This window comes from Erinaceus europaeus, chromosome 2 (assembly GCF_950295315.1).
Source record: "Erinaceus europaeus chromosome 2, mEriEur2.1, whole genome shotgun sequence".
In the NCBI taxonomy this organism is placed as follows: domain Eukaryota; kingdom Metazoa; phylum Chordata; class Mammalia; order Eulipotyphla; family Erinaceidae; genus Erinaceus; species Erinaceus europaeus.
In genome coordinates, this window is record NC_080163.1 from 190,347,087 (window position 1) to 190,370,061 (window position 22,975).

Consider the following 22,975-nt stretch of genomic DNA (forward strand, 5'->3'; position numbering starts at 1 on the left):
TGGTTAAAAGAAAAACAAAAAAAGAAACTGGTAGATATATAACTTTTAACTTAAAAATATACCCTTTTAAAAAATATTTATTTATATATTCCCGTTTGTTGCCCTAGTTATTTTATTGTTGTAGTTATTATTGTTGTCGTTGTTGGATAGGACAGAGAGAAATGGAGAGAGGAGGGGAAGACAGAGAGAGAGAAAGAAAGACACCTACAGACCTGCTTCACCGCCTATGAAGCAACTCCCCCGCAGGTGGGGAGCCTGGGGCTGGAACCAGGATCCTTATGCCGGTCCTTGCGCTTTGTGCCACATGCACTTAACCCACTGCGCTACCGCCCAACTCCCACCCTTTGTTTTTAAACATGGAGCAGCCTGAAAGGAGGCACAGTGGACAGAGCACTGGACTCTCAAGCATGAGGTCCTGAATTTGATTCCTGGCAACACATATGCCAGATTAATACTCTCACTCTGTCTCTTTCATTCTTTCACATTAACAAATATTAACAAAAGATATCGAGCCAGAGAGCCATCTCCCTAGTCAGGACATCTGCTTTGCCATGCACCTGGCCCAGGCTTCAACTCTAGTCCCAAGTGAGATACTATGACACCAAGAGAACCTCCAGTGCTATGCTTGCCTGAATCAGAAAAGTTAGACTGGAGTAGAAAACCACACATGCACAAAGTTCTGGGGACACACACACACACACACACACACACACACACCAATATGTCATCTGGGAGTTGGAGAAGATGAAAAAATGGTTGGCAGGAGTGGTGGACTCATCATGCAGCCATGGACCAGAGATAATCCTGGTGGCAGTAAAAAACAAAATAAAAATTGCCATCTGATTGACTGACTGAACAGAACAGAACAGAACCCAGGGCCTCACATTTACAAGGCATGAACTCTGCCACTGAGCCACCTTCTCAACTGACAGAATGCCTCCCATGATGCTTTGCTTGGGTCAGTGGAGACCACTCATTTTGGTCTCCATGTTACCTGCTCTTTTAATCAGGCGTCAGTATAGAACCCAAACCTGAGACCTCAGCAGTTTGTTTTCCCTTCCAAGATAAAACAAGGGTCCCCTGTGACAGGGATGGATCAAAGGCCCCCTACCCTCATCTCCTGTTTATCACTTGGGAGGGACTGCAGCTTCTGGACTGCTCCCCCCCACCCCCACCCCACCCCTACCTAGGAGGGACAGCAAGGGGCCAGCCCCAGCACTTACCCCAGGATCCAGATTGGGGGGGGGGGCTGGTTCAAAGCAGAAACACCCCATCCACATGTAGATGACACTGGGGCACTGGTCTCTCCAGACTTTTTTATTGTTGACTCAATCACTCCCCCTTCTTAGACTCCCCTCTGCCACACCCACATGGACAGAGGCTCCCAGCAGGTTGGACGGTGGGGCAGGCCCAGCTCCTCATGGTTCAAAAAGGCAGCTGGGAAGTCTTGGGAAAGAAGCAAAGTCCCAAGTTCAAGGTGGCCAGGATGGCAGTCCTCAAATGGTTGAGAAGCTCACAAGGGAGTCTTTGACGCAGCTTTTTCAGATAAAAGAGCTGTACTGAGGACTCCACCATTTGTTTCCAACCTTAGTGTCCGTCCCGTTCCTCCCCACCCCCCATGCCTCATTCAACTTGTGGTGGCATCTCAGACAGCTTGGTCTCCTGGAGCTCCCTCTCAACCAGGCTGTGGAGGGACCCTGGCTTTGCTCCCCCAGTCCAAGGATAGGGGCAGCCACTCCCTGCTTCCTGTGGGTTCCTGGCTGCCTCTCTGTGCCTCACTCCATCTTGTCATTATGTCCCTCACCAGTACCACCAATCCTGAGCTCAGTGCCTTTCATTGAGTTACTGGGAGCTGTTCCTGTCTCCTGGGTCAGGCTGGGATGCAGAGCTATCAAAAGCATGTTTGAATTCTGACACTGGCCTCCTGAGCTCTTCACAGCTCATCCTGACCCTCTCCTGGCCAAGCACCTTGGTCTAGCTAGTGCCTCTGCTGCCACCTTCTCCCCTCTAATCCATTTCCCAGACCACAGTTGCCTGTCATACAAGGCTTGTCGGATCCTGCCATTCTCCTTCATAAAACTATCCCGTCCCGGGTGCGGGTGTGTGTGTGTGTGTGCTAGCTCACCTGGTAGAGTACACACTTTACCATGTGTGAGGACTGGGGTTTAAGCCCCTGACACCCATATGGAAGCACCATGCGCAGCATGAGTGGTGCTATGGTGTTTCCTTTCTGTCACTTTCCCTGTCTCTGAAAATCTTTAAAACGTCCACCAGGAGCAATGGAATCCCACATGAACAAGACCCTAGTGCAAACAAAAAACAAAACAAAAACAAAACCCCACAAAACTATCCAATGATTTCCCACTGTCCTGAGAACAAAGCCCAGAGCCCTATCTGGGGCCCCAGGCTCTGGATGATCCAGCCCCTGCCTGCAACCACCCTCACCTGTTCATCACTCGGTCTTGGGCCCCACTGGCCGGCTGACTCCCACCTGGGAGGCTCTGACCTTGTTGTGTCTGCCTGGAACCCACTCCCTGCAGCTCGTCCCTCAGCCAGGTATGCCCTGTTCCAGCCTCACTTCTCGAGGTGCCCAGCCCACTAGCCTCTATCCCCAGTCACATCCTGTGACCCCTCACAGTGCTCCACTCTCTGACACGTGGTGCATGTAGTGTCATATACGTGGAGTATGTGTGTGTGTGTGTGTGTGTGTGTGTGAGAGAGAGAGATGTGAGAGAGATGTGAGTGAAAAAGAGAGAGAGAGATGGAGACAGAGAGAGACTGCTTGCTGATTGTCTCCTTCAGTAGAACCTGGGTCCCCGGAGACCAGGACACCTTACCTGCCCCGGTTTCTTGCCTTGCCCAGTGTCTTCAACAGTGCCTGGCACATAGTAAGTATTCAATAAATAACTGTTGAAAGCAGAGCAACAAGGGTCCTGTCTTGGGACCCCCAGGGGAAGGGAACCAGAGGTCTCTGAGGACACAGTGCCCTGGGCAGCCCTGTGGGGGGGAGGGGGGTTGAATGCTGTGGCCGAGGGCCCTCCCTGCCTGTCAGAGGGACATGCTGGTGAGGTTGTCCTGGCTCAGCAGTCCCTTCCGGCCTGCGCCAGCCCCGTGACCACTGCCTCCCGCGCCCCCACCACCCCCGCAGTACTCGTGCAGCCTGTGACGCAGCGTGACCAGGGCTGACCCCAAGCAGGCACCATTGGGTGCGTGAGGCCCGCCGGGCAGCTGGAGCAGCAGTGTGGCCACCCCAGCCATGCCGTCCTCTGTGGGCTCCAGGGTGATGGGCCCCGCCCGTAGGCCAGCAGTGGTGGGGGGCAAGGCTGGGGGGCAGCAGCCCCCGCCTACAGGTCCCCAGGGCCCACCGGCCCCTGTCAGTAGCAGTGGTGCCAAGAAAGGCTCCGAGCGGCGGAAGTTGGGTGGTGGGAGCCCCGTTGGCTTCCAGGCAGGGGCTGAGGCAGTGGGATCAGGCGGGAAGCAGACGGTGACCTTGGCGAAGGGCCGGCTGGCCATCTTGGTCATCTCCTGCAGGTGCCGGCGCTGCTCCTGCCGTTGGTCCAAGGCCTGCTTGGCCTTCCAAAGGAGCACACAGAGCGAAAGGAAGAGGAAGAAGCAGGAAAAGAAGACAGAGAAGAAGACAAACAGGTCGATATGGGCCTGGTCCTGCCGGAAGAAGAGCAGGCCCTGTGAGTCTGCCGAGCCGTTGGCGCCAGGCCCATTGGGGTCCCCCACGCCCAGCAGCAGCAGGTAGAAGCGGCTGGACTTTAGGGCGTGGTGCTCGTGGGGGTAGGTGATGACCAGCCGGTCCCGCACACCCCGAACCACCAGCACAGTGGATGGCTCCGTCACGGTCACGTAGGTGATCAGGCCCCGTGGCCACACCTCTCGTACCCGAGGTTCTGCTGGGCTGCCTGGTCCGATGCTGGCCCCTGTGCCTCCAGGATCACCAGCTGCCCTGGGCCCACCCTCAGCATTTGGGGGAGGGGGTGGTGGGGGCGGGGGCGGCTGGATGTGCACGGTGTGGATGCCCGTGTCGGGGGCCACACGGACCACAAAGGTGTCGTAGGAGGTGGAGACGTAGAGGTCCACAGCCCCGAAGGTCACATCCAATGTCAGGCGGATGTCCACGTTGGTGAACTTAGGTTGCACACCAAAGAGCACGGTGCGTCCAGGGCCCAGGGCCCGGCGCTTGGGCTCATGGAAGCAGTTGGTTTGGGATGTGGGGTCCAGGCAGCACTCCTGTTCCACAGAGATGAGGCGGTAGCACTGCTGGCCGCCCAGTGGGCTCCCATGGAAGGACTCACGGCACTTTGCGCACTGCGGGTGGAGAGGGGCGAGGAGGAGGCGTCTGTCAGGGCTGATCTCAGTGCAAGGCTGTTCTGCACCAACCAGCAAGTGCCCGCTGTCCTGGGTCCCCACCACCCTGACACCATCCAGAGGCCACCGGGACCCTACACTCCAGCACTGTTGGCCCTGCTGCCATCTGCAGTCTCGGCCCTCCACTGTCAAGGCCTCTGGAACTGAGACAGCAAGCAGGGGCTCTAGAGAATCCTGGCTCTGCCTCCTCACCAGCTGTGTGGCCTTGGAGTGACTTCATCTCTCTGAACCAAGGGTTCGTCCTCCATCCAAAGGAAGTAAACATGGCTGACTGGAATCACAGGTGCGGCCCGAGGTAAGCTGGCTTCACCTGCAAAACTTGCTATTTCTGACCTGTCGGGCCCCTCCAGCCTCAGGGCCTTTGCACAAGCTGTTCACCACTGTCTGGATTGCTCCCCACCCCCAAGCTCTCCTATTCCACCCCCCCACCCTCCTAGCTCAGTATGTCTGGAACCTTCACTCCCCCACCTTTTTCTGTGTGTGTGCCACCAGGGTTACAAATCCACGACCCCCAGTGGCCATTCCCCCCACTTTTTTTCTTTTATTTGATAGGACAGAAAGGAACTGAAAGGGAAGAAGCGGGGGTGGAGAGGGAAAGATAAAGAGAGACATCTGCAGCATTGCTCATGAAACTTCTCCCCCTGCAAGTGGGGAGTGGGGGCTCAAACCTGGCTCTTCACGGCTCATGTGCTCAACAGGGTGCACCACCAACCAGCCCCATCTGTTCTGGTGGTGTTTTTGTTTTTGTTTTTGCCTCCAGTATCATTGCTTGGGCTTGGGGGTGGCAGCACTGCAAATTCACTGCTCCTGGAGGCGCCATTTTTCCTTTTTCTCCACCCCTCTCACCCCCACTTTCTAATTTTTATTAGATAGGACAGAGAGAAATTGAAAAAAGACTGGGAGACAGAGGGAGAGAAAAATAGACACCTGCAGACCTGCTTCACCGCTCATGAAGCAGACACCCTGTAGGTCGGGAGTAGGGGTTTGAACCTGGGTCCTTGTGTTTGGTAATATGGGCACTTAACCATCACCCATCCCCCCACCATCTGGTCTTTAATTCGAGTGTCATCTTCTCTCACTGGGGCCTTGCCTGACTACTGGGCCTAACTACTGTCTCTGCTCCCCAGTGCCTGCTAGTTCTCCTCTCTGCTTTGCTTTTCTCCTTACTGCTTATGACTCACACACTGAGTAACTGACTTAACTCACCTACTGTCCCACTCTCCTGTGAAACTCTAAATTCCTGGAGGACAGATCACCCTGCCTGCTTTGTTCCCTGCTGCGTCCCAGCACCTCACCCAATGTCTGCCACAGTCATGAGCCTCTAGTAACATACTGGGGAGTGACAGGCCCCATCCGAGACAGTGGTCCTAAAGGCTCTTCTAGCCTACGTGTGTGCTGGGCGATGCCACAGAGGTGTAATGACACTTGTTGACATTCACTTCAAGAACACCGCCTAGTGATGCAATTCTGAGAGTATCCAGATGATAACTGTTCATGATGGTAGTACTTGCTCACTGAACCTGTGCTGAACGACTGAGTGAAGGGGTAACAGTCACTAGGGTAGGTGGTGGCACAACAGGTGAAGTGCACAAGTTACTAAACCCAGTTGGCTGCCTAGTTTGGGACCAGGCACTGAATGTCTAAGCCTCAGTTTCTGCTTACGTCCCTACCCAACAAGCTGGTCTGTGCCTCAGCACAGCCTAGAGGGGTCTTCTAGAACTGCTACAGGAAGATGGCTCACCTGGAAAAGCACATACTTTACCCTGCATAGGACCCACCCAGGTTTGAGCCTCCAGTCACCACATAGGAGCACCTGCATAAATGAGGCTTCACAGGCAGTGGAGCACCTTTGGTGACTCTCCTCTCTGTTTCTCTTTCCCTCGCTCTCCCTTTCTCTTTCACTATCTAAAAAGAGAAAGATTGAATGTTTGTAGCAGTGGAAATCATGCAAGCACAGGGCCCTAACAATAACCTTACATGGGAAAAAAAAAAAAAAAAAAAAAACAGCTATCACTTCAGAGCTGCCAGATGAGGAGGTCTGGCTTCACCTCTGGGTTTTCTGTTCTGACAAAGGCCAACAAGCCCTTTGGCTGAGCATCAAGGAAGCAGACATTCTGGTCCAGGATGGAAATGTTAGCAGTCAGGACACCTTGTAGGACACTCATCTGAATTTAATCCTAATGTAACTATGTACTTTTGACTTGTTCTACATGACAGCTTCTATAGCTTCAATTCCGTTTATAGCTCCCACTCTTTGGGCCCAACTCAAAAATAAGAACCAGAAAAGCAACCTTTCTCAGGCTTATCAAACCAGATTCCTGCTACTGAAGTGGGTCCTTAATTATTGCCCACTTACACTTTTCCAAAAGTCCTGCATAGTTCACTATGTAATGTTCACTAGTAATGACCCCATCTCTTGCATCTAGCTATGGGAGACCAGAAGGTAGTAGAGGGATAGAATTTGGTCTGTACCAGGCAGAACAGAAGCAACAGGTGGCACAGCTACATACAAGATCCTGGGAATTATACAGCAAACCCTAACAAAGGGACTTTTCAAAGTTAACCCAATTACCAAATAATGTGATGATAACAATAACTATCCATTGTCTTCTTGAACCCTAAGACAGCAGGAACCTCACATTTCCACTATAGAGCCTATATTTCCCCCAGTCCTGGAACCTTAGGGTGAGGCCCAATTTCCTGCATGCTTCTCCCAATTCATATCAAATAATATTGCATCCGCCGATCGAAACCTAATCAATACAACGAATGCCACCTCAACATTCTTCACCTCAGACTGTGTCCAGAGACTTCAGGTGTGGAATGTCAACCCTTCAGCTTCATTACTCGGGTGAGACCTTTCCTTTCACAGTATTCTCTAATCCCATCCCAGATGGTTCACTTCCTAACAAAGTCCCCAAACCTAGATATACACCAGGTTCTGTGAGATAGAGCATATGTTCACATGTATCCATAAACTAGGGCAAATTATATCCCTGAAAGCAGAAGTACACTAGAGTCTGCAGTGAGTACCCCCCAACACTTCATCTGCACTATTCTAACCTTTGGGTCCATGATTGTTCAACAATTTGTTTGGCTTTGTATGTTAATTCTCTTTTCAGCCACCAGGTTCCAGATGCCATCATGATGCCGACCAGGCTTCCCTGGACTGAAGACCCCACCAATGTGTCCTGGAGGTCTGCTTCCCCAGAGACCCACCCTACTAGGGAAAGAGAGAGGCAGACTGGGAGTATGGATCAACCAGTCAACGCCCATGTTCAGCGGGGAAGCAATTACAGAAGCCAGACTTTCCACCTTCTGCATCCCACAACAACCGTGGGTCCATACTCCCAGAGGGACAGAGAATGGGAAAGCTATCAGGGGAGGGAATGGGATATGGAGATCAGGTGGCAGGAATTGTGTGGAGTTGTACCCCTCCTATCTTACGGTTTTGTTAATGTCTCCTTTCTTAAATAAAAAAAAAAAAAAAAAAGAATCGGGTCTGTAGGCTGCCTTAGTTAACCACAGCCTATATAATTGCACTTTGATTTGATGTGATTTCTGACATTCAGCAATTGTCAAAATGCAATTTTCCTTTGATGGGGTTGGGAAAGACTTCCCTGTTTAAGTGGTGCAATGATGTATAGCAAATAAACTGGGGGAGGGAAAAGTATCACCTTTAACAAGATTAATTCTTAAATATATTTATTTGGAATTGTTAAACTGGTTTTGCTGAAATGGAATTTCACCCTTGAGAGTCAGTGTTTTGGGTGCACCTGTATCTGTGGTCTGGCGGTTTCAGTACAATGGTGGGGAAAACTGAGGTAAACAAAAGCTTTTCTCTTCCTCTGGACATAGAGAAGAGGTAGGTGGGAGGGGTAGTGAGGCTATCCTCTAAGAACAAAGCCTGGATAGCCTCTCCATGGAAGGTGAGTCTGTCACAAGGCAAACAGCCAGGTGGCCAGAGCAGAATGGGCCAGGCGAAGAAAAGGGATATTTACTCAGGTAAAATTTAAACCTGCTTTCTAGAAATTATATTAGGGAGCAGAGAGATAGCTCACCAAGCAGAGCACATGCCTTGTAGTCACATAGCCTAGATCCACACTCTGGCAACACACAGGAGTGCACTGAGGGCAGCTTTGGTGTACTGCGGTATCTCTGTTTCTCTCTATCTGAATGAAAAAAGTGACCTGAAGCAGTGAAGTCACCCTCCATGATGTCCTGGCTCCACAAGGAAGAGGAAGAGAGGAGAGAAGAGAGAGAAGAATTTTTGAGCCCCCTCACTAGTCCCAAAGCATCAGATAGGGGCTGCTTTTTGGGAGAAAACCTGCCTGAGAAGGAAGCCAATACAGAGTAAAGCAGAACAGAAGATAACAGGAAAACAGTGGCACACTGGGTGAAGTGCACATATTGCCATGCTCAAGAATCCAGTTGGAGCCCCTGTTCTCCACCTGCAGGGGGAAGGCTTCACAAATGGTGAAGCAGGTTTGCAGGTATCAATCTTTCTCTCCCTCACTTTTTTTTTTTTTGCCTCCAGGGGCTTGGTGCCAGCACATGAATCCACTGCTCCTGAAGGCTATTTTTCCATTTTATTTGACAGGACAACAAGAAAGGGACAGAGAGGGACAGAGAAAGAGAGACACCTGCAGACCTGCTTCAGCACTTGTGAAGCGACCCCCTGCTGGTGGGGAGTCAGGGGCTCGAACAGGGATCCTTGTGTAGGTCCTGGGGCTTGTACTATGTGCCCTTAACCCCCTGCCCCCCTTTCTCTCTCCCTTGCTAGCTCCCCTCTCCTCTCAATTTCTTTTTTTTTTTTTTAATTTTTTTATTTTGGGGGGTGGGGGTGGGGAAGAGGAGAAGAGGAGGAAGAAGGAAGGAAGGAATAGGAAGAAAGAAAGGGAGGAAGAAAGAAATAGGAAGGAAGGAAGGAAGGAAGAAAGGAAGGAAGGAAGGAAGGAAGGAAGGAAGGAAGGAAGGCTCTCCTCTCAATTTCTAACAGGTCAAATAAAAATAGGAAAAAAAAAAAGAAAAAATGGTTGCCAGGAGCCATAGATTTATAGTACTGGCACAGAGCCCCAGGGATAAACTTGGCAGCAATTAGAAATGGAATGAAGTAAAATAAAATACAGGGAGAGAGAGAGAGAGACTCCTGATGCCAATGTGTGAACTCCTGGATCTGGTCACTCCTGAAGGCAGATGCAGACCTCAGCTTTGAGAACCATTACGTCTAAGCTACCAGGATAAGAGGTTTTCTGGCATTAGTAGCCTTTCGTTGTAACCATCTCTAACCAAGTGTCTCCTCACCAGTCTGAGAGGCCTTTCACAGACTCATTTCTGGGTCCCTGTCACACTGACTGGGGCTCAGAACAGTCTATGAAGTTAACCTCAATCCCAAGACCATGGACAATGGACGATATTGCAGGTCCTCCTTGATATGGGTGACCTCATCCCAGCTCTGAGGTCTTGGGGTGTGAAGCTTCCTCCCCCCGCCTCACCTGGTACTTGTAGCAGTCTCGGCGATCACTGGGGGAGCTGCCCTGGCAAGTGCCCGTCTCTGTGTTGTTCTGACATGGGCAGCCTGTCCCGTCCTGCTCGTTGCATGTGTCTGCGTGGCCATTACACTGGCATCTGAGGAGAGGGAGGAAGGTGGGGGGGGGGGTCACAGAGCTCCTGTGACCTGCAGGAGCCCAGGCTGATGCTGCATCTGTGAGTTCCCATTCATTTAACAGGCCAGAACAGGAAACTGAGGCTCCCAGAAGTTAAGGTTTTGACCCAACACAATGGAGCCAGTCAGTGGCAGGGTCAGGAATTGGACTCAGTCTTGACAGACTGTAAGACAACTGAGCACTCAGAAGGAAGGATACAGAGAGGGGAGGTGGCCCCATGGTGTCTCCCTCCAGCTTTGCCCACCATGTCCATCAGGGCTGCTCAGCAACCCATGTTTCAGCACTGGCCTCCTGGTCCAGAGTCTCCCATCTAAGTTCATCCTCATTCTCTCCACCCCTGCCCCAATCTGGGGGGTTCACCCTTTCCCAGCAGGACATGAGACCAGGAAGGAGCATCTTTCTCATGGAGCAGGGCAAGGGCCTACGGCCTTCCTCTCACTTGGTGCACTTCCCGTCCAGGAGGAAGTAGCCGTGGAGGCAGCTCTCACACTTGTCCCCATAGCTGTTGTTCTGGCAGTTCACACACACTGCCTCATCTTCACTCGGGCCTTCTGCCACCCAGTTTTCAATCTGTGGAAGGACAGGGTGTTCACATGAAGGAATGGGACAGGCCCTCCTGAGACCCAAGAGTCTGCTCCCAAGTAATGCCTCCTCCCTAGACACAGGGCTCTCTCCCAGCCCCTCCACCTTCACCACCCAGGGTCCCCCAGTCCCTCCTTCCTCAAACCCAACGTTCTCCCAGCTTTCCCCGCTCCAGTCCCAGGGAGTCCCCAACCCCTCCTCCTCCAGACCCAGGACCCCCCCAGCTCCTCCTCCCTCAGACCCAGGAAGTGGGCCCCTCTCCACCCCTAGACTCTCTTCCTTCAAAGGGTTCCTCAGACCCGTGCCCCAGCTTTTCCTACCTCCTCTTGATCCAGGGAGTATTTCTCTGGCTCCTTCCGGGCCATCTCAAGCTCCTTCCTGGAGACGCACACATGACTGTTGCCTCTGCAGAAGGCATGACAGGGCCGGCAGGTTCCACCCCCCACGGCTGAGCCCACAAAAAGCGGGAGGCACTGCTCACAGTGGCTGCCCTAGAAATCAGTACAGGCTGGTCAGATGGGTTGGAAAGCCTTGGGGTGGGCTGGAGGTGGAGAGGGGGCCAGGGGAGAACCTGGGAGGGCACAGGAGTGCGGGCCCTGGTCTGGGTGATTCCAGCCTTTCTGCCTGTCAGCTCTGGCTGCGGCCACCTGCACACTTCTGGGGGTCACTCCTCCCCCACTGGACACACTCACCTCACCAAGCCCTGTCGACTTGCTGTTCACTGACAACTCTTCCTACACCTCTAGGTTCAGGCTGTGTATCCCCTCCCCCATCTGGCTGCAGGCAGGGGTGGGAGTGGTGACAGTGGCCTGGATCCCAGACCGGGTCCCACCTTGGTGTGGTTTCGGCACAGCAGGCAATGGTCTCGGGCGCCCACGCCGGCACACTCGCTGTGGCGGTTGCAGCGACACTCTGTGGAGCAGTTGCGGCCAACAAAGCCGAAGTGGCAGCGGCAGTGGTCGGGCTCCACACACGAGCCATTCACACAGCCCTGGGCGCACACGGGCCGGCACAGCCCCGTCACGCTGCAGGGGGTGGGAGCAGGGTCAGGGAGTACCCCAGGGCCCACACAGCCACCCCACCTTCTCTGCCTGGTCTTCTTCCTGGCTCCCTCATCTCTGGGGTGCAGCCCCTAATCCCAGCACACCCTACCAACTCACCAACCCAGCCCTGCACATCTGAGAAGAACCCAGAGCCGGGGCTTCTTGCTCCAGCCTTGCCCGGACTGCCCCCAGTCCCCACCGCAGCTCACTTGTCCATGGTGTAGCCCGTCTTGCAGCTGCACTCATATCCATGTGGCCGGTCATGGCAGTTCTGTGTCTCATTGCAGTCATGGTGCCCGTTGGCACACTCGTCCTCAGGGGGGCAGGACAGGAAGGCCCAGGAGGCCCCAGAGTGTCCACACATCAGACCTGGTGAAGGGACGGGCAGCCTTCACCCTTACCCCATCCAGCCCTGCCCCTGTGCCCTCCTACCTCCTACAAAACCGCTGCCCCCCCAGCACCCCCAGAGCCCACCTAGCGGTCAGCCCCGAGCCTGGCTCACCTTCACGGGGGCCGCTGAGGCCACCCTCCAGGCAGCGGCCGCCCCCGTCCTGGCCCCCCCAGGCACACCAGCCACAGTGGGGGCGACGCAGGCACAGGGCACACTGGGTTGCCTGGGCACAGCCCAGGGAGCAGCTCTCAGGCCCTCGGAGGAGCCGCCCGCAGCCTCCGGCCATACACCGCAGAGGCAGGTAGGAGGGGCTCAGACACTGTAGGGAGGAAGGGCCACACAAGCATTTCTGAGTTTCTGCTAAGACTGCACCCTCTTCTGGGAGACCCCCCACACACACACCACACATACACACACACACACACACACACATTCCTTGGCCATGGTCAGGTGGCATCATCCTCCAGGTGTGTGTGGTGCAGGATCTTTTTTTTTTTTTTTGAAATTTTATTTTCCCATTAGTTGCCCTTGTCGTTGTAGTTATTATTGTTGTTGTTACTGATGTTGTCGTTGTTAGATAGGACAGAGAGAAATGGAGAGAGGAGGGGAAGACAAACAGGGGGAGAGAAAGATGGACACCTGCAGACCTGCTCCACCACCTGTGAAGCAATTCCCATGCAGGTGGGGATCCGGGGGCTGGAACCAGGATCCTTATGCCGGTCCTTGTGCTTTGCACCACGTGCGCTTAACCCACTGTGCTACTGCCCGACTCCCAGGATCTCTTGTATATGGGGTTCTACTGCCCTTGAAACCATTTTTTTGTTTGTTTGTTTGTTTCAGATAGACCAAAGCACTGTCCCACCATCTATGGAGTTTCCCCTGATGCTATGATGTTCCCATATGACACCAGGGTTCAAAACCATGGCAAGGCATGTGCTCTATGGGGTGAGTTAGTTCCTAGCCCCCTTCTGAGGCCAGAAGACCAGGCAAGAAATAAGGAAGTCATGGAAACTAGCCTCTGGAGGCTAGGGCTTTTTGGATGAGTGAAAAACAGCAAGTGGAGAGGGCAGAGGCAGGGCAAGAGCAGAGGAGGAGGGAAGCAGAATGAGAGACATTTGACCAAAGAAAGGGAGAGAGGGGGGCCGGGAGGTATCACAGCAGGCTAAGCACACATGGCACAAAGTGCAGAGACCAACATAAGAATCCCAGTGCTTCCCACCTACAGGGGGGTCACTTCACAAGTGGGTGAAGCAGGTCTACAGGTGTCTTTCTTTCCCCTTCTCTGTCTTCCCCATCGCTCTTGATTTCTCTCTGTCTTATCCAACAACAACAATTATATTAACAACAACAAGGGCAACAAAATGGGAAAAATGGCCTCCAGGAGCAGTAGATTCATAGTGCAGGCACCGAGCCCCAGCAATAACCCTGGAGACAAAAAAAAAAAAGACACAGGCGAGGCTCGCGCAGTAGCGCATCGGGTTAACCGCATGTGGCACAAAGTGCAAGGAACGGCGTAAGGATCCCAGTTCAAGCCCCTGGCTCCCCACTGGCAGGGGAGTTGATTTACAGGCGGTGAAGCAGGTCTGCAGGTGGGTAATGCTTCAGTGGAAGAGCTTCCTGGTTTGACCCCTGCCACCACTTATGAGCAAGAATCGCTCTGGCCTTTATCTCCATCTCATAAAAAAAATAGTAATACTAGTAAAATCTTAAATAAACAAAGGAAGGTGGTGACCCTAGGTGGAGACAGAAACCAGAGTCAGGAGGAGTTACAAGGCAGTCACTTAGCAAACATGTGGGCTGGTGACTGAGGCAGCAGAGTCCTCGCCCCGCAGGCTGGGAAGCAGAAGGATTCCAGGTCAAGGCTGCACGACAGCTCACACATGGTCATTGCCATGTCACAGACATTGGGCACTTGAGGCTCAGACCTGGGAATCTGCCTCTGTGCACCAGAGCACTTGAACGACCCCAAAGGCCTTCAATAAAGTCTGAACAGAAAGGGACTGGTCAGGGCTGGCAGGCTGAACACACTTTGGAAAAAGCAAGGCATCATGTAATCCTGAATCAAGAAAACTCCAAAGGCTAGGGTCAAACTCTGCACATCCTGAGGGTTGGGGCCCAGACCAACAAGCTTCCAGAAACACCAACCCTACCAGGCTGGGCTTCCAGAACTAACTACAGTGCATGATCAGCAGATAGTAGGCCACCTGGGCAGAAAAACTAAGTCCGATATTAGTAAATAAAAGCTTATCTTGAGTTCTGCAAGCCATTCTAGCATGTTATTAAACTTGGAGTGGGGGGAGGAGTTGGAGTGGGAGTCCCTGTATACTTAGTCACTCAGAAGTATGGGTAGCCTGAACTTGTGACTGGCCCCTGAAGTGAGGGGGGCACTGTTGAGCCCTTTCACTGGCAGGACCTGACACAAAGTCCGAGTATGTTATGAGAGCACTGAACTGTTAAGACACCTAACTGGTGTCTGGAGAACCTATCAATGGGGTGGGGGGCTGCTGATTTTACTCTTTACCACAGACTCACCCAGAACCGAGGGCAGTAAGACGGAGAGCAGTCATATCTCCATAGGGCCTTACAAAACAAAGATGCAATGGTGGGAGAGAGAGGGAGATAGTTCACCCCTTACCCAGTACAATGCACACTTTACTAGGCACAAGGACCCAGGTTCCAGCCCCCGGCCACCACATGAGAGTGCTTGTACAGGGGGAAGCTTCACAAATGTGGAGCAGTGCTACGGTGTCTCCCCTTCACTCTGTTTCTATCTCCCTTTGTCTCTCACCTTCTAAGTTAAAAAAAAGGTGGTCCAGGAGGTGGCACAGTGGATAAAGCATTGGACTCTCAAGCATGAAGTCCTGAGTTCAATCCCCGGCAGCACATGTACAAGTAATGTCTGGTTCTTTCTCTCTCTCCTATCTTTCTCATTAATAAATAAAATCTTCCCACCTGCAGGGGAGTCACTTCACAGGCGGTGAAGCAGGTCTGCAGATGTCTATCTTTCTCTCCTCCTCTCTGTCTTCCCCTCCTCTCTCCATTTCTCTCTGTCCTATCCAACAACGACAACAACAATAATAACTACAACAATAAAACAACAAGGGCAACAAAAGGAAATAAATAAAATAAATATTAAAAATAAATAAATAAATAAACAAAATCTTTAGAAAAAAAAGTTGGGTATAATGGTTATACAAAGACTTTCATGCCTGTGGCTCCAAAGTCCTAGGTTCAATCTCCTGCATCACCATAAACCAGAGCTGAGGAGTGCTCTAAAGAGTCCAATAGGAGCAGTGGAATTGTGCAGACACAGAATTCCAATGATAACCCTGGTGGAAAAAATATATATATATATATAATGAACATACAAAAGGGGAAAACAGAGAGGTGATTCAGTGGGTAGAGCACAAGTAGTGTATACATGAGGCCTGGGCTTTGAACTCCTGGACCACATGTGACTGAGTGGTATTTCCTATTCATAAAACAAATAAATAAGGGGGCTGGGCATGGTACACCCAGTTATAGACACATATTTTTTTTAATATTTATTTTATTTATTTATTCCCTTTTGTTGCCCTTGTTGTTTTATTGTTGTAGTTATTATTGTTGTTGTCGTTGTTGGATAGGGCAGAGAGAAATGGAGAGAGGAGGGGAAGACAGAGAGGAGGAGAGAAAGATAGACACCTGCAGACCTGCTTCACCGCCTGTGAAGCGACTCCCCTGCAGGTGGGGAGCCGGGGTTTGAACCGGGATCCTTATGCTGGTCCTTGTGCTTTGCGCCACCTGCGCTTAACCCGCTGCGCTACAGCCCGACTCCCTATAGACACATTTTTTTTTTTCCTCCAGGGTTATTGCTGGGCTCGGTGCCTGCACCATGAATCCACCGCTCCTGGAGGCCATTTTTCCCCTTTTTGTTGCCCTAGTTGTTGCAGCCTCGTTGCGGTCATTATTGCCATTGTGGACGTTGCTTTGTTGTTGGATAGGACAGAGAGAAATGGAGAGAGGAGGGGAAGACAGAGAGAGAGGGGAGAGAAAGATAGACACCTGCAGACCTGCTTCACCGCCCGTGAAGCGACTCCCCTGCAGGTGGGGAGCCGGGGGCTCGAACCAGGATCCTGACGCCGGTCCCTGCGCTTTGCGCCACGTGCGCTTAACCCAATGCACCACCGCCCGACTCCCTCTATAGACACATATTACCATGCTCAAGGACAGGCTTGAGCCCCCACGCCCCACCTGCAGAGGGGTGCTTCACAAGTGATGAAGCAGGTCTGCACATGTCTAGCTTTCTTTATTTCCCACCCCCTGTCAATATAACAGAAAGGAAAAAAAAAGGAAAAAATGACAGCTGGGGATGGTGGATTCATAGTGCTGGCTGAACCCCAGTAATAACCCTGGTGGCAATTAAAAAAATCTTTGGAAAAAAATAGAAATGAGGAATAGACCCTGAGGGACGTAAACCCAGAACTCTTAACTCGGGACCCAGCTTCCAGGTGTGGCCACAGGAGGCACATCTTGTCTCTCACTAGGCGGGGAAGACCCTGAGCCACAGGGACAGCTAAATTCTGCAGGGCTGAGACAGCTCTGAACAGACTGTGTGGACTGGAGACATACACAGCACAGGGGTAGAACGCCAGACCTGCATACCCAAGGTCCCAGAGGACCCAGACTCAAAGCCCAGCACCACCATACGCCAGAGCTGAGTGGTTCTCCAATCTCTGTCTCTCCCTCAAAAAAGCAAACAAGTAAGTTAATAACTGAATGAGAAAGTGTGGCTACAGGTCCAGAGCATGGCAGATGGAGGCAGAAGCAGAACCTGGAGGTGGCAGAGTGGATGGGTGTGGGTGGAGAGGCTGCTGGTACCTGCTGGAGGCTGCTGCTCCACACGCAGTGCTGCCAGCCCCCATCCGCTCCTTTGGAATCCAGGCAGGAGGTGCAGTTGGGCAGGAGGTGACAAGGTGTGGGGCAGGGGAGTGGGGGCGATGACTCCACCGGCATAGGAGACACATTGAGCAGAGAGTGGCTGAAGCACGTCCAGTCATATGTGGGTTGAACTGACAGGATGCGGCGTGTCTCCCCTAGGTGAGGTGCAGGGATCAGAACTGGCCCAGACACTCCACTCCTCCCTCACACCCAGGGGTCCCCCAGCTCTTCCTGCCTTACACCCAGAGGAACCCAGCCTCAGGAAGGTTCAGATTCAGGTGTTGGGGCGTGTCTGGTGCCCCCCCCACTTGTCCCTTGTCCATGCAGCCCATGCTTACCCGTCCTCTTGAACTGGCGCGTCCACATGCACTTGCCCTCCCGGGTGCACTGCTCGCAGTCAGCTGCCCCACACACGGCCTCTGAGCAGTTTCCAGCCCAGAAGACTTCTCGCTGGTTGATCCGACAGTCATTTTCCGAGGTGCAGGAGCCGTTGCGCCCAATACAGGCACCCTCGGGGCAGTTGGTACACCACTTACATCGGGGAGCAGACACCTGGAGGGAGAGCGGCTCAGTGGCTTGGTCAGGGCCCTGGCAGCTCCCCTGAGTCCACTCTCCCCTACTGAGCTGGGACGCCTCCCACTGGCACCCATCACCTCTCCATCTCCAGGCTGCAGCGTCCGGGGATGGCGGGCCAGGCACTCACTGCATGTGCGCAGGCGGCGGCACTCCTCAGGAGACCGAGGCATGGGAGAGCAGGGGGGCGGCCCACAGCCCAGCCTGGGGAGACAGGGGGCCCAGCCACTCACACTGAGTCAGGCCCCATCCTGCCTCCTCCCAACCTCGCCTCTTCCTGAACAGCACTTACAGGCAGCCTCCCACGCCTGCTCCCCCCATGCCTACCTGTCACCTGGGCCAGAGACAAAATAACCCACATCCTCCTGCTCTGCCAGCCTCCATGGCCTTGTGCCTTGTGAATAATTTCTTCCTTCATATTCTCTTTCTATCCTTTTTTTTTTTTTTTTTTTTTGCCTCCAGAGTTATCCACTGCTCCTGGAGGATATTTTTCCCCTTTTGTTGCCCTTGTTGTTTATCACTGCTATTATTATTATTGTTGTTGTTGTTGTTGTCATTGTTGTTGGATAGGACAGAGAGAAGTTGAGAGAGGAGGTGAAGACAGAGAAGGGGAGAGATAGACACCTGCAGACCTGCTTCACCACCCGTGAAGTGACTCCTGCCCTCAGATGGGGAGCCAGGGGTTTGAACCAGGATCCTTGTGCCAGTCCTTGCACTTTATGCCATGTACACTTAACCTTCCGCACCACTGCTGAGTCCCCTCTTTCTTTCTTTCCTTCTTTCTTCTTCTTCATCTTCCTCTTCTTCTTCTTCTTTTTAATGTGGAGCTAAGTCCTGGTGCATGCATGATGCCATTACCTATTCTAATATTTTCATCCTTATTTTAGAAAAATATAGAGAGGACTGGGAAGATAGCACAATGGCTATGCAAAATGACTTTCATGCCTGAGGCTCTTGAGTCTCAAGTTCAATCCTCAGTACCATCATTAGCCAGAGCTGAACAGTGCTCTGGTCTTTCTCTCTGTATCTCTCTCACTAAATATCTACACACACACACACACACACACACACACACACACACACACACACACACACACACACGGGGTGGGGGGAGAGAGAGAGAGAGAGACATCCTGGCTGGCCAGAGACATCAAAGCACTACTGCACTGTGCATGGAGTAGCCCTCCTATTACATGCCCCCCTCGTGCTGTTCACAGTGAAGCTCAAACCCTGGACCTCATGCAAAGTAAGGCATACACTCTACCTACTGAGCTACCTCCTAGCCATTCGTACAGAAGCTTAGAGCCCGCAATTACACCACTCCCAATTGACTCCTTTTCCTTTTTTTCTTTTAAGTACAGACAGAGAGAGAGATACCAAAGAACCTGCTGTGCATGGTGCTGCCATATGGTGCCAGGGCTTGAACCCAGGGCCTGAGTATGGCATGGCTCACACTCCAGTGGGTGAGATATCACTCAGCCCTTGCCTTGTGAATTTCTCTCTGACCAGCCCCTCCTCTCCATTCCTGCAGCCCCATGGTCAGTTCAAGCCTCTTCCTCTGGACTTGGTCTCCTCCTTGTCCTACCCACAGCCATCTCCTCTTACAGCAGCCAGGCCCAGGGACTTTCTGCTGGGGAGCCGCCCCTACCCTCTCTTGCTCAAACTTCTGTGGCTCCCCATCACCCACAGAGGAGATCCACATTCCTTACTCAAAACCCCTGAGCTTTCCAGATTCCAGAAACACAGTGGTACATCCATTGTGAAACAGCACCCTTGTGGGGCCTGGGAGAGCACCATCTAAATCAGGTCCCTATTTCTGTAGTAAACATGGTCACACATCTGAAGACCTGAATGAAGCCCACTGGTAGTCTCCTGTCAGCTGAGCCATGTGAGTCTGTGTTCAGCCTAGAAAGGGACATGTGGCCCAGAGACGTCCAGGTTCCTGAACTACAGAGGGGGCTCTGGGGAACTAGAGCAGCCCTGTGTCTTAGCTGAGCACTGAAAGCCTTTTCTACATGCACCCAACCCCTTTCCAGTCCCATTTTTCCCCAACCAAGTGGTCTCTCAAATATATCCAGTCCAAACTTAACTTTATTGCTCCAATTTTTTTTCAACAATGGGGCCTTATGCATGCAGGATTTCATCACCCCTAAGCCAACTTTTTCATTCTTCTTATCATTTCAGTTAGAGAGAGGAAAATACCAAGGCACTGCTCCACCATCCATGGAGCATCCTCTGGTGCCATGGTACTCCCATGTGGTTTCAGAGCTCAAATGCAGGGCTTTGTACATGGTAAGGTGAGAGCCCTACCAACTAAGCCATCTCCCAGTACCCTGCTATTCTAAACCCTACAGGTCACTCAGTGTCTTAAGCTAAGCTCCTCTAAGGTAATTATATGCTGCTACCCCAGCCCACAAGCAGGGTTTGGCACTTAGAGCTGCCCACCACACCTTCCTACAACCATCCATCAATTTCCCATGCACACTGACCAGCTCGTGTTCTCCCCCAGAACTCACCACCCCCATCCAGGCATGGCCCAGCAAACCCTCCTTCAGAGGACGCACTTGTCACCCACCCACACACAGCCCATTGCCAGTTACCTGTGGGCCTGGTCCCCAGACAGGCAGGCCCCATGGCACCAGGTGCAGGCCCCAGACTGGTTACAGGCCTCAGCTGAGGGCAGCAGGCGACAGGGGTCAGGGGGCAGATTCAGAGCTAGCAGGCGGCCCAGGGCCACTCCCCCAAACCCCCCCGAAATGTACAGACGGCCCCCGACTGCTGCCACGGCATGGGCCACAGACTCTTCCATCGGAGATCCCACAGAGGCCGGACCTGGGAAAAGAAGAGCAGTTTAGAAAGAGGGGAAGAGCAGGAGATTCAGGAAGAGTGCCTCACAGGGCTGCCAGGCTGCCAGGGGTACTAAGTGGGGACACAGTCTAGGGAGAGCAGAGACAGACGCAGACAGAGAAGGTCAGATGAAACGAGAGAATCAGACCCTGACAGCACAACAAAGGGAGGGTAAAAGACCCAGACAGAGAAAAGGGACAAAAAGACAACTGGCCCCCCATTCCCCACCTGCAGGGGGGTCGCTTCACAGGTAGTGAAGCAGGTCTGCAGGTGTCTGTCTTTCTCTCCCCCTCTCTGTCTTCCCCTCCTCTCTCCATTTCTCTCTGTCCTATCCAACAACGATGACATCAACAACAACAACAATAATAACTCAACAACAATAAAACAAGGGCAACAAAAGGGAATAAATAAGTAAATAAATATTTTTTTAAATCTTGAAAAAAAAAAAGACAACTGGATGGTTTCACTCCTGTGTAGAATCCAGAGAACTGGTACACATGAACTTGCAAAAAATAATAATAATAATAAGCAAACTATTTCCTAAAACTTATGAGAACTATGGTGGTTTTCTTTGGGAGATGGAAGAGTGGGGACACAGAACTTTGGTGGTGGCTGTGGTGTGGAGCTGCATACCGTGTAATCCTACAATCTTGTAGCCCACTATTATCACGAATAAAAAAAAAACTTAAAAAACAAGGAACAGAAAGATAAGAAGGTGGCAAACGTTTTGGAATTAAAGAGAGGTAGTGGTTAAACAACATTTCACAAGCACTGAATGCCATGGGATCATTTGTGTTTTGTTGTTTTGTTGTAAAGAAATGTTTACTTGTGAGAGAGAGAAAGAAGGAAAAGGAAAGAGAAGCAGAGGACCTCATGCTTGAGGGCGGAATGGTTTTCCACCTCCCAAGCTGCTGAGTCATTCGTTTTGTTATGTAAATTTCATCTCAAGCTTTATAAACCCTCAACAGGGGCTGAGGGGAGAACTCAGCATGTTTGAGGACAAGATTTGCCCCAGATGCACCAAAATTGAGCCCCAGTATCACCTTATGCCAGAGCTGAGTGTTGCTCTAGTCTCTCACAAAAATAAGTAAACCTTTATTTAAAAAAAAATAAAATAAGAAAAATAAAATTAGATCTTCAACAACAACAAAATAGAAAAGGTGAGTTAAAACAGACTAATGGGGGAGTCAGGTGGTAGCTCAATGGGTTAAGCGCACGTGGCGCAAAGCGCAAGGTCTGGCATAAGGATCCCTCCCCACCTGCAGGGAAGTCGCATCAAAAGTGGTGAAGCAGGTCTGCAGGTGTCTGTCTTTCTCTCCCCTTCTGTCTCCCCCTCCTTTCTCCATTTCTCTCTGTCCTATCTAACAACGACACCAATAACAACAACAATAAAAAATAACAAGGGCAATGAAAGGGAAAATAAATAAATATTTTAAAAAATTAAAAAAACAGATGGGGGGCGGTAGCACAGTAGGTTAAGCACACATGGTGTGAAGCACAAGGACCAGAGTAAGGATCTTGGTTCGAGCCCCCAGCTCCCCACCTGCAGGGGGGGATTGCTTCACAAGTAGTGAAGCAGGTATGCAGGTGTCTGTCTTCCCCTCCTCTCTCAAGTTCCCTCTGTCCAATCCAACAATAACAACAGCAATAACAATAACACTAACAACAACAAGTGCAACAAAAATGAAAAAAAAATGGCCTCCAGGAGCAGTGGATTTGTGGTGCAGGCACTAAGTCCCAGCAATAACCCTGGAAGAAAAAAAAAACAACTAATGGGGGTCAGAAAGAGAAGAAAAAGACAGGTCCCAAAACACACACACACTCAGTCACTTACAGTCCAATGACAGAGAAGAGAAAGCCCACAAACAAACCTCTTTCACACGCGGGAACAGCAAAGACTGGGAGGAAGCACCCCCATACATAACAAGGGTTTCCTCCAGCGAGTGGGATTATGGGCCTTTTCCTTTCTTGCTTCACAAATAACATGCAGCAAATAGAATCACACATGTGATTCTACTGCTCCACAGTTGTTGTTTTTCATTTTTTTATTTCAGACAGTGAGAAGGGAAAGAAACCATAGCACCTCTCCACCACCCATGGAACTCTGCCTAGTGCGCCTGTATGGTGTCAGGGTTTCAACTATGGTAAGGTGTGAACCCTACGGGGTGAGCTACCTCCCAGCCCCTGCAATAAACACTGCTAACTTTACATCAGAATAAAAAATAAACTTAGGGGGGAAGAAAATAAAAATGAAGGAAATCCTCTCTGTGAGGGTTCAGGTAACAAGGAGGGACCAGACACTTTGTGGGTCTGACAAAGCCAAGTAACTCCTAATGATTTGGGGGGGTGGTTTCCCAGAACAGGGTCCCCAGGGATGGTGAGACTTACGGGTTAGGTCGGGCAGGAGCCAGGTGTTGCAGTTGACCTGGTACAGTAGGACATCGTTGCTGAACTCGTCAGGGTCCGAGCGTCCCCCAAGGATCACCATGGTGTCCCCCACCAGGGCTGAGGCGTGGAAAAGCCGGGGTCGGGGCTATTGGGCAGAAAGGGAGATGGGGAGGGCCTGTCAGAGACTC

The 22,975-nt window shown here is 51.7% G+C and overlaps 1 protein-coding gene across 2 annotated transcripts in view; it reads right to left on the minus strand.

Annotated features, from left to right (window-relative positions):
* Window positions 1-1,298: 1,298 nt before the first annotated feature.
* Window positions 1,299-22,975, minus strand: part of MEGF8 (multiple EGF like domains 8) — a 77,875-nt gene continuing 56,198 nt past the window's right edge. For both annotated transcript variants that reach the window (XM_007532937.3, XM_060186033.1), the window contains 12 exons: window positions 22,788-22,932; window positions 20,153-20,384; window positions 17,633-17,756; window positions 17,318-17,531; window positions 16,920-17,134; window positions 12,171-12,378; window positions 11,878-12,037; window positions 11,458-11,650; window positions 10,946-11,116; window positions 10,483-10,613; window positions 9,873-10,005; window positions 1,299-4,317 (listed from right to left, as the gene is read on the minus strand). In XM_007532937.3, the coding sequence (XP_007532999.1) occupies window positions 3,049-4,317; window positions 9,873-10,005; window positions 10,483-10,613; window positions 10,946-11,116; window positions 11,458-11,650; window positions 11,878-12,037; window positions 12,171-12,378; window positions 16,920-17,134; window positions 17,318-17,531; window positions 17,633-17,756; window positions 20,153-20,384; window positions 22,788-22,932 (3,195 nt within the window). In that variant the 3' untranslated portion in view covers window positions 1,299-3,048. The remainder of the gene's footprint in view (window positions 4,318-9,872; window positions 10,006-10,482; window positions 10,614-10,945; window positions 11,117-11,457; window positions 11,651-11,877; window positions 12,038-12,170; window positions 12,379-16,919; window positions 17,135-17,317; window positions 17,532-17,632; window positions 17,757-20,152; window positions 20,385-22,787; window positions 22,933-22,975) is intronic.